The sequence below is a fragment of the Salmo salar genome, chromosome ssa24 (assembly GCF_905237065.1).
Source record: "Salmo salar chromosome ssa24, Ssal_v3.1, whole genome shotgun sequence".
In the NCBI taxonomy this organism is placed as follows: Eukaryota; Metazoa; Chordata; class Actinopteri; order Salmoniformes; family Salmonidae; genus Salmo; species Salmo salar.
This window is the reverse complement of record NC_059465.1, coordinates 2,899,965-2,911,174: the sequence shown is the minus strand read 5'-3', so window position 1 is coordinate 2,911,174 and position 11,210 is coordinate 2,899,965. Positions and strand designations below refer to the sequence as shown.

Below are 11,210 nucleotides of genomic sequence, written 5' to 3'. Positions count from 1 at the left end.
TAGCTTCTTAGCAAAGAGCAATTTCTCAAGCAAGAATTTTGCTAGGAATATCTGGGAGTGGTAAGGAGAAACCTGAATAATTAGCTATTATTGGCAGGGGTTTGAAACCATCTTTCTCATTGCTCTATTAACTAATTTACAGCATGGTGATTTCACCATGGAAGGCCAAACATCTATGCCACCAAAACAGGCTAATCAAACAGCTCTTACACTAAAAGGGCAATATCATCATGTTCAAATTTCACAACCTCAATGCGGAAATACATATAAAACACATAGAAATAACGTGTTTGACTGCACTGGATCTCTAACAAAACATGATCCCATCATAAGATGAAATCCATTCAGAATTTATTGCTCTAGAAAGAATTAGCAAGATTAAAACAAACTCCTTAACAGTCCAAGGAAACATGAGCTTCTTCTAAAAATAAGGACAGCTACTAATTAAAAATTAGATTCAGTTTGAAAAATCAAATAAAAGCTGATTTGCTTTGTACATACTGTCTACAGGGCTGGTGGTGGTAGGGGTATGCAGGGCTGGTGGTAGGGGTCTGAAGGGCTGGTTGTAAAGGTCTGAAGGGCTGGTGGTAGGGGTCTGAAGGGCTGGTGGAAGGAGTGCAGGGCTGATGGTACTAGTAGTAGGGGTCTAAAGGGCTGATGGTAGGAGTCAGTGGGAGGAGTGAGAGCCAGACAGGATGTCATAGGGCACGGCCAGGCCAATGTTGTAGTTGTAGCCAGATGACTCCACATAGTTAGACCTGCAGATGGGCAGAACATGGTCCTGGGAGGTGGAGTCCTCTGAGAAGTCATAGTGGCAAATCACTCCCCTATGTCTATAATGTGGACACATAAGAATTGGGGCAGTTAAATAACAAAACAAGACAACAAACAGACTCTCATTGAATGTACAGTGCCTTCAGAAAGTACTCACATCCCTGGACTTTTTACACATGTTGTTGTGTTACAGCCTGAATTTAAAATTTATTAAATTAAGATTTTGTCTCACTGGCCTACACACAATACCACATAATGTCAAAGTTTGAATTAAAAATGAAAAGCTGAAATTTCTTCAGTCAATAAGTATTCAACCCCTACGGTAAGCCTAAAGTAAAAATGTGGTTAACTACTCACATAATTAATTTTTAATCATTTTATTTAACCTTTATTTAACTAGGCAAGTCAGTTAAGAAACAAATATTATTTACAATGTCGGCCTACCCCGGCTAAATCCTAACGACGCTGGGCCAATTGTGCGCCGCCCTATGGGACTCTCAATCACGGCAAGTTGTGATACAGCCTGGAATCGAACCAGGGTCTGTAGTGACGCCTCTAGCACTGAGTGCCTTAGACCCCTGCGCCACTCGGGACCCCAAGTGAGTTGAATGACTACCTAATTTCTGTACCCCACACATACAGTTATCTGTAAGGTCCCTCAGTCAAGCAGTGAATTTCAAACACAGATTCAACCCCAAAGACCAGGGTGGTTTTCCAATGGTGAAGCTATTAATTACACTTTGGATGGTGTATCAATACACCCAGTCACTACAAAGATACAGGTGTCCTTCCTAACTCAGTTGCCGGAGAAAAGGAAAACGCTCAGGGATTTCACCATGAGGCCAACGGTGACTTTAAAACAGTTACAGAGTTTAACGACTGTGATGGAGGATGGATCAACAACATTGCAGTTACTCCACAATACTAACTTAAATGAAGGAAGCCTGTAAAGAAGGAAGCCTGTACAGAATTAAAATATTCCAAAACATGCACCCTGTTTGCAATTAGGCACTAAAGTAATACTGCAGAAAATGTGGCAAAGAAATTAACTTTACATCCTGAATACAAAGCTTTATGTTTGGGACAAATCCAACAAAACATATCACTGAGTACCACTCTTCATATTTTCAAGCCTGGTGATGGCTGCATCATGTCATGGGTATGTTTGTTATCGGCAAGAACTAGGGAGTTTTTTGGGATAAAAATAAACAGAATAGAGCTCAGCACAGGCAAAATCCTAGAGGAAAACCTGGTTCAGTCTGCTTTTCAACAGACACTGGGAGACAAATTCACCTTTCAGCAGGACAATAACCTAAAACACAAGGCCAAATATACACAGGAGTGTCTTACCAAATCGGCATTGAATGTTCCTGAGTGGCCTAGTTAAAGTTTTGACTTAAATCGGCATTAAATGTATGGCAAGACTTGAAAATGGCTGTCTAGCAATGATCAACAACCAACTTGACAGAGCTTGAAGAATTTTAAAAAGAATAATGTGCAAATACTGTACAATCCAGGTGTGCAAAGCTCTTAGAGACGTACCCAGAAAGACTTACAGTTGTAATCGATGTCAAAGGTGATTCTAACATGTATTGAATGGGTTGAATACTTATGTAGTCAAGATATATTAGTATTTTATTTTTCATTGTTTTACAAATGTTGACAGAGTATTTTGTGTAGATTGTTGACCATTTAAAAAAAATGCAAACAGTTTAATTCCACCTTGTAACACAAATGTGGAAAAAGTAAAGGGGTGCGAATACTTTCTGAAGGCACATCTATGCAGACACTGATCTCTGTGTAATATGGAATCTTCAGTAGAATAAACAAGTATCTTAGTCAAATCTAAATGTATAAATTAGAATTTTGGGTGGTGTTATTAGGGACCTGCGGTGGGCTGTGAGGTCGTCATCTGTGATGCAGGCCCCTCGTGGAGACTTCTCGTCTGGGATGTTGGCGGTCACCAGAGTGCTAGTGTTGAATCTCAAGTGTCTGACTGGGTGCCTGCAAACAGACAGAAGGGAGAAACAACAAACACCATTTTTTATTATTAACAATTTGATTTCACACACACACATTCACTAACGAGCTGAAAGGGGATCAATCAATACTGATGCGCCTGCTGTTTGGTTTGCTGCCAATGTCAGCCTGATAGGTAAATGTTGCGTATTGCTGAATATTTTAGCAATGCATACTTGCAAGCGACAGAAATGGCAAGACTTACATTTTTATATTTCAAGTACTGAATAGCACATGTAAGAATTCTACCTGCCTTTTGTGGCACAAACAAATAGATGTATGAGCAACCAATAGAAAGAACTCTGCTGTCCCACCTGTTGTGCATCTCCCACAGTTTAGCTCCCATCCTCATCTCCCAGACGCAGACCAATCCCTCACCTCCGCCGCTCACAATCTTCCAATCGTCTGCCTGCACGGAGGTCACGCCCATGTGGTGGGCATAAAGTGATGTCACAGAGGAGCCGGTGCGCAGGTCAAACACCCTCACCCTGAAACAGAACACAGCAAAATCAAGTAGTCATTTCATCTCAAGAAGTGATGTTGCAGGAAGTAGATCAGACAAAGGTGGTCGATTCACTCCACTACTGAAGATATGAAAGGATGCATCTTTACTAGGCTGGTCCCAGATCTGTTTGTGCTCTTGCCACCTCTATTGCTGTTATTTTCAAGCCATGGCATGACAATGAGTGCCAACAAGGAGTTGCCATTATAGAACCAACAGACCGGCACTCAGGCCACATCTTAACTAGGTTACCAGAGGAAACTTGGTGCCTCAGAACAATGCATTACAAAAACAACAACAGAAAACCTATAAGCGATGATCAGAAAAGACAGGCCAACAAAGACAGGAATAAACACCACCACCAGGTGACATTGGGGGGGATTTCATCTGCTTCATCTACTTTAGACCACTTATAAACATATGTTTAATTACTTTAGCCACCAATAACACTCATTCACTCACAGAACCAAAGCTACAAATATTGAAGATGTTTTGAACTGATTAAACACGGTGCTGTTGTAGCATTAATAGAACTAAGAGGAGGATTCTTGGGTCTGGTTTGACGAGCCAAACATGCCCCACGGACCTCCAGCTCCATCTGTTGCCATCAATGCTTTAGTTTATTGGGTCCCACCGCACAGCAGCCAGAGGATGACTTCATGCAAAAAGCTTTCCAAAAGTTCATTACCCAAATTTAATTTATTTGGGGGTGAGCAGATTTAATTTCCGCTTCAATAAATTAAACGAATCAGGGTTGCATAGCTAAATGGGCATTAGCATTGTAACTAAGACGTATGGTAAGACAGGGGTTGCATCCCAAATGGCACCCTATATAGTGCACTACATCTGACCAGAGCCCTATGGGTCCTGGTCAAAAGTAGTGCACTATATAGGGGATAGGGTGACATTTGAGACACTGACATGGCTGCTGAGTAGTGTTATTTCATGGGCGCTCACGCTTCAGCAAAGGGGTTTAAAAGTTACTGTCTGGCAGTCTCCGACAGTCATAAATCTAATGTTTGGAGCGAGCCCTGGTCTTCACTGAGCTGCCAGTGGACAAGCTATTTCACATTAATCAGCATGATCCTTGTTTTCTACTAGCCAGTTGAATGATAGGGAGATATATATATATATATATATATATATTCCACCGAAATAAACATACCCAAACACATTTTTTCCCCCATGAGATGGCCATAACCAATAACTGGTAACGTTGCATAGTTTTAGGAAGGTCAGGAACTCACCCTTCTGGTAATAAAAAAATAATAATACTCACTTTTGAGGACAAACTCTAGTATATGGTACAGATATTATGAGAATATGAAAATCATATAAGAATGGTCATTTCAATTCTATGAAATGATTTAGTATTTTTTTAATGTTGAGAGAGCTAAATCCGGCTGACAATATGACATTGAGATGAAACTACAATGAACAAAAATATAAACGCAACATGTAAAGTGTTGGTCCCATGTTTCATGAGCTGAAATAAAAAATCCCAGAAACTTTCCATACGCACAAAAAGCTTATTTCTCTAAAATGTTTACATCACTGTTAGTGAGCATTTCTCCTTTGCCAAAATAATCCATCCACCTGACAGGTGTGGCATATCAAGAAGCTGATTAATGATCATTACATAGGTGCACCTTGTGCTGGGGACAATAAAAGGCCATTAAAATGTGCAGTTGTGTCACACAACACAATGTCACAGATGCCTCAAGCTTTGAGGGAGCATGCAATTGGCATGCAGGAATGTCCACCAGCTGTTGCCAGATAATTTTATGTTCATGTCTCTACCATAAGCCACCTCCAACATCGTTTTAGCGAATTTGGCAGTACGTTCAACCGGCCTCACAACCACAGACCACGTGTACCCTGCCAGCCCAGGACCTCAACACCGTGGGGTGTTGAGGAGTATTTCTGTCTGTAAAAAAGCCTGTTTAGTGGGGGAAATCATTCTGATTGGCTGGGTTCCCTACTGGGTGGGCCTGGCTGCCAAGTGGGTGGGCCTATACCCTCCAAGGCCCAGTCATGAGGTGGGTGGGCCCTTGCCCAGTCATGAGAAATCCATAAATTAGGTCAACGAACGATAAAGGCTTGCGCTCCTTTTTTAAATTCGTGTTTAGCTGTTACCATAGGTACCCTTGATTCAAAAGTCGATTGTGATTGATTGTGTGAAAGACATTTTACGCAACCTATTTGATAACACACCGGAGGATGTTAAGTTAACAACATGCCCATCGAGAGAACACATCGGAAACCGACGACACTGCGCCTAGGACCAGCCCCACGCAACCCCCTGCCTATCCTGGTGAAATTCTTACGATACACTGACAGGGAGAAGTTCCGGCTCAGAGCCAAAGAGCGTAGGACTTTCAATGGAAGGAGACAAAAGTGGAGTTTTTCCCTGACTTTTTGAGGCATATGTGCATGAAATGGTGACTGAAATACTCGTTGCAATATCCCGCCGTGTTCTGGGTTACTTTGAGAGGATCATTACGTCGTTTCACAGACCCAAGAGGCAAAGAATTGTGTCATGGACGTCAATGAGGCCAAACAAATTGAGTAGCGTGGGAGGCTATGGAAGTTCCGCATGGTGGCAATGGTTCATCACGGATGGACTAACATTTTTCTCTAAGGCGATATAACTTCCCATGTTGTGAGTAACAGTCTCATCGAGTGTTTATTCTACGAATGCTGCCTATAATTTATTTATCTTTCTGGTTTACAGCTGACATCATTATAGTACTAGATTAAGCAGGACTATAGTCCAAGCATATCATTCTGTATTATGGCTATAGTGGGTCTAATAACAGCAATAGTGGGTCAATATAGACCACAACAGGTGTGTTCGTGCCATGAGTGATGGGCACAAGCCAAAGTGTTAGTCAGCTTATTTTATTTTATCATTATTATGACTTATACCGGTTTCTCTTTTGTGGCTGACCTCAGTTTACATTCCTGTCTTTTGGATCTATACAGTTCATGTATCAGTCTCCACGAGAAAGGTAATCTCTTCTCTTTGCGAGAATAACGATCAGCCTGTCTTTATGTTTGATGTTTTTATTGATTTATGTCATCTCTATGACATGTCATATTTGTCATTTCAAAATGTATATGGTCATGCCTATATTTGGCGTTGGTAAAACGTGCTAATTCTAGTTGGAGCATCAGCGCTCGGAAGACCTCAGGACACTTCACACGAATGAAGGCCTGGTTTAGGGGGGAGGGAGATTTTTATTTTGTATGTTCCTTTTTTTGAACCTTGTGGGGTTGGGGGATGTTTATGACATATTTGTTCTATGGAAAGTTTAGTGTTCTAGGTGGGAGGTACTATACTACCAGTTCTTCACTTTCATTGATTCGCTAAGCAGTGGCTACCAGAAACGCATCGATTTAAAATATTCTAACACTCGTCATGTTGTGGTAATAATATATTTACAACCTTTCAGATAATGACCAATGTGATTCAAGTTACGTCTTGGAATGGGAACGGACAAGGTTCATATTGAATTATCTTAAACGAAAACACTCAGACGCGATTATGCTCCAAGAGACCCACCTACTGGAAAAGGATGCTCCTAGGGTGGGTGACAGATGGGTGGGGAGTGCTTACCATAATACATTCAACCAACAAAAAAAAGAGGTGTCTCTATTCTATTTTCCAAAGGTATACATGTTCAAGTGGAAAAAGAGTTTAAGGACAAAGAGGGATGAATCTTGATTTTACTTGTAAAGATTTCAGGACAAAATATAATATTGGGAAATATTTATGCTCCAAATGAAGAGGACCCAGACTTCTTCCTTCAACTTAACAAAATAATGCTGGATTTAGGTGGTTTTCCTCTGGTACTGGGGGGGATTATAAAAATCAGGTCCCTGATGCTTTTTTAGATAGATCCAAAACTGGTCTAACCAGGACCTCAAACTCAAGAAGCAATTAAAATACTGTGTAAAGATGTTGGTCTTTATGATATACGGAGATTGATCAATCCAACCGCTCGCAATTACACATTCTTTTCAAATAGGCACACTGTTTATTCATGCATCGACTAATTTCTGATCTCACACACTCTCATAGATAAAGTGGGTGCTTACAATGTGGGCACGGTAGCTATGACAGATCATGCACCCATTGATCTGACTGTTGGAATAGGAGAAGAAAGATAACATTTTAAATATTGGCGGATGAACACCAGCCTCTTACAGGACAAGGCGTTTTGTGAATTCCTTACATTTACATTTTTACATTTTAGTCATTTAGCAGACGCTCTTATCCAGAGCGACTTACAGTAGTGAATGCATACATTTCATTTTCATTTCATACAATTTTTTTATTTTTATTTTTTTCTTATTTTTGTACTTGGCCCCCCGTGGGAATCGAACCCACAACCCTGGCGTTGCAAACACCATGCTCTACCAACTGAGCTACGGGGAAGCACACTTTACCTTAAAACACACTTTACGATATTCTTTGAAACAAACAACAATAGTGCGAAACTGGTACATGTCTGGGAAGCTTTTAAAGCTTACATACGTGGAGTAATGATACAAAGATCAGCTACGATTAAGAAATTAGATAAACAGAAAATTGATAAACTTGAAACAGAGCTTAAAATGCTGGAGAGGGAATATTTCTCCAATCCTAGCAACATTTCTCTGGTAAATCTGACAAACACCAAATACGAGCTGAATATTTTATTCAGTAAAAAAGCGGAATATTCCCTGTACAGGCTGAAACAGAGATGGTACGAATCTAGTGAAAAGGCAGGAAAACTGTTGGCCAGTCAATTGAAATCTAGAGAAACAGCTCGGCAAATAGGTGGAATCAGAAATAAGACAGGCAAGCTGATTACCAATCATAAAGAAATAAACAATATTTCAAGACTTCTTTCAGGAACTTTATACCTCAGACGGTCCTTTAGATATGCAGAAAGCAGAGGCATTCTTTCAGAATCTGAACCTTCCTAAATTAACAGAGGAAGACAGGAATTGGCACGACCGCTCTATTACTTTGGAGGAATTGACCGAAACTATAAGACAAGCACTTTCTGTAGGACGAGGCACGAAACAAGGTGACTGTCTCTCGCCCATCCTATTTATTATAGCATTAGAACCATTAGCAAAAGCTATTAGGCTGCATCAGTCAATCAAAAAGGACTAATATGGGAGGTAGGGAGAATAAACTACTGCTTTATGCAGACGACATATTACTATTAATATCAGACCCCCAACTCTCCATACTGCCTTTACTGGACCTTGTAAATGCATTCTCAGAGATATCGGGCTATAAAGTAAAACTGGACCAAATCCGAAGTAATGCCTCTATCAAAACATTGTCTGAGAAATGACCTCCTCAGCTGGAGGTTTCAATGGGTCCCTAAAAACTTGAGGTACCTGGGGATCGTGTTAATTCCTGGTCTAGAGAACAAGATTTCTGAAAATCTTGACCCACTATTGAACAAAATTCAACTCCAGTTTAAGAGCTGGGATAATGTATAAATCTCATTATGGGGTAGGATACAGGTTATAAAGATGGTCATAGCTCCTACACTGAACTACGTCATCAGCATGTTACCACTATCCATACCTGTCTATACTTTTAAATCCATGGACAAAATTATTACTGAGTTTGTTTGGGCCGGTAAAAAGGCCAGGATGAAACTAGCGCGATTATAGGCAAAGACTGAGAAGGGAGGAATAAAGCTCCCTAACATGCAATTGTATTAAGAAGTCTTTGTAGCTTCCCAAATAGGCTCTCTCTTTATTGAGAACTCGACTAGGCCAATCTGGGTGGACATGGAGGAAGAATTTAATGCCCCATTTGGAGCATCAGATTATTTGAGTCAACAAAAGGTGGGACTCCAGAATCCAATACTGTCCCATACTAAAATTATATGGAGCCAGATTCATAAGAGAGAGAGAGATCTTCACCTTTCTTGATAAGCTATGCTTCGTTATGGAACAACCCTAAATTGAAAATAGGGGACACATGGTTATTTGGAAAGGTTGGTATAGAAAGGGGATAAAGAACATTTGTTGTCTGTATCAAGAAAACACTTTCACCTCTTTTGAAGAGCTGAGGTCCAAGTATAATACAGAAACAGGACTTTTGGAGGGATCTCCAGCTTAGGTAGGACAAAACAACAAATTCCTAGTACATTACGATATAAGCGTTAAGATAGAAATCCTATGCAAATTACCACATACCGCAGGGCTTATATACAGCCACCTTATAGGTGCATTAAATGGAACTTGTAAGGGTCTAAAGGATGTATGGGAAAAAGACCTGGAGGTAACATTTGGAGAGGAGGAATGGAATATAATAGTACAACAGATGCTCCTCCCTATGAGAGATGCCCGGTCCAAGCTGATTCAATTTAAAGTGTTCAATAGGATTTATTGGACTCCTCTGAGGTTGAACAGAATAGGTTTGATAGAATCCAGACTATGCTGAAGATGTCAGTTAAGTAAAGGTGACATGATCCATATGTTATGTGACTGTCCAAGCTTACATACCTTTTGGCGGAAGGTAATGGAAAAGATTGAGGATATTCTGGGTACCACAATACTTGTAAATCCTGCTTTGCTATTACTGAATATCACTAAGGATATTGATGGACTGAGAAGCTCATGTTTAAACTGGCTAAAAGTAGCTCTAACCACAGCCAAAAGAGTCATACAGAGATACTGGAGGGAGAAGGACTATCCGTATTATAAGGAATGGTATGTGGCCTTGGCAGAAACAGCTTCAAATGAAAGAATGATTTATAAAATGAATTAAAAAGTACGATATTTGTCCCCATGTGCAGTTGCAAACCGTAGTATGTTTTTTTTAATGGTGGTTTTGGAGCAGTGGCTTCTTCCTTGCTGAGTGGCCTTTCAGGTTATGTCGATATAGGACTCGTTTTACTGTAAATATAGATACCTTTCTACCTGTTTCCTCCAGCATCTTCGCAAGGTCCTTTGCTGTTGTTCTGGGATTGATTTGCAGTTTTCGCACCAAAGTACGTTCATCTCTAGGAGACAGAACGCATCTCCTTCCCGAGTGGTATGACGGCTGCGTGGTCCCATGGTGTTTATACTTGCATACTATTGTTTGTACTGATGAACGTGGTACCTTCATGCATTTGGAAATTGCTCCTAAGGATGAACCAGACATGTGGAGGTCTACAATCGTTTTTCTGAGGTCTTGGCTGATTTATTTTGATTTTCCCATGATATCAAGCAAAGAGACACTGAGTTTGAAGGTAGGCCTTGAAATACATCCACAGGTACACCTCCAATTGACTCAAATGATGTCAATTAGCCTATCAGCGGCAGCGTAGCCTAGTGGTTAGAGCGTTGGACTAGTAACCAAAAGGTTGCAAGATCGAATCCCCGAGCTGACAAGGTACAAATCTGTCGTTCTGCCCCTGAACAAGGCAGTTAACCCACTGTTCCTAGGCCGTCATTGAAAATAAGAATTTGTTCTTAACTGACTTGCCTAGTTAAATAAATAAAGGTAAAATAAATCAGAAGCTTCTAAAGCCATGACATCATTTTCTGGAATTTTCCAAGCTGTTTAAAGGCACAGTCAACTCCGTGTATGTAAACTTCTGACCCACTGGAATTGTGATACAGTGAATTATAAGTGAAATAATCTGTCTGTAAACAATTGTTGGAAAAATTACTTGTGTCATGCACAAAGTAGATGTCCTAACCGAATTGCCAAAACTATAGTTTGTCATCAATAAATTTGTGGAGTGGTTGAAAACCGAGTTTTAATGACTCCAACCCCAGTCAAATCAAATCAAAGTTTATTTGTCACGTGCGCTGAATACAACCATATGGAAACCATATGTTTGATAGCATTCCATTGACTCCATTCCAGCCATTATTATGAGCCGTCCTCCCCTCAGCAGCCTCCATT

At 40.4% G+C, this 11,210-nt stretch overlaps 1 protein-coding gene across 5 annotated transcripts in view; it reads right to left on the bottom strand.

The window, feature by feature from the left end:
• LOC106585232 (F-box/WD repeat-containing protein 8) overlaps positions 1-11,210 on the bottom strand; it is a 60,220-nt gene that overhangs the window by 27,162 nt on the left and 21,848 nt on the right. For 4 of the 5 annotated variants that reach the window (XM_014171230.2, XM_014171229.2, XM_014171226.2 and 1 more), the window contains 3 exons: positions 3,108-3,281; positions 2,662-2,778; positions 303-833 (listed from right to left, as the gene is read on the bottom strand). In XM_014171230.2, the coding sequence (XP_014026705.1) occupies positions 668-833; positions 2,662-2,778; positions 3,108-3,281 (457 nt within the window). In that variant the 3' untranslated portion in view covers positions 303-667. Of the gene's footprint in view, positions 1-302; positions 834-2,661; positions 2,779-3,107; positions 3,282-11,210 lie in introns of those variants that run through there. The other variant, XR_006761773.1, reaches the window with a different exon arrangement.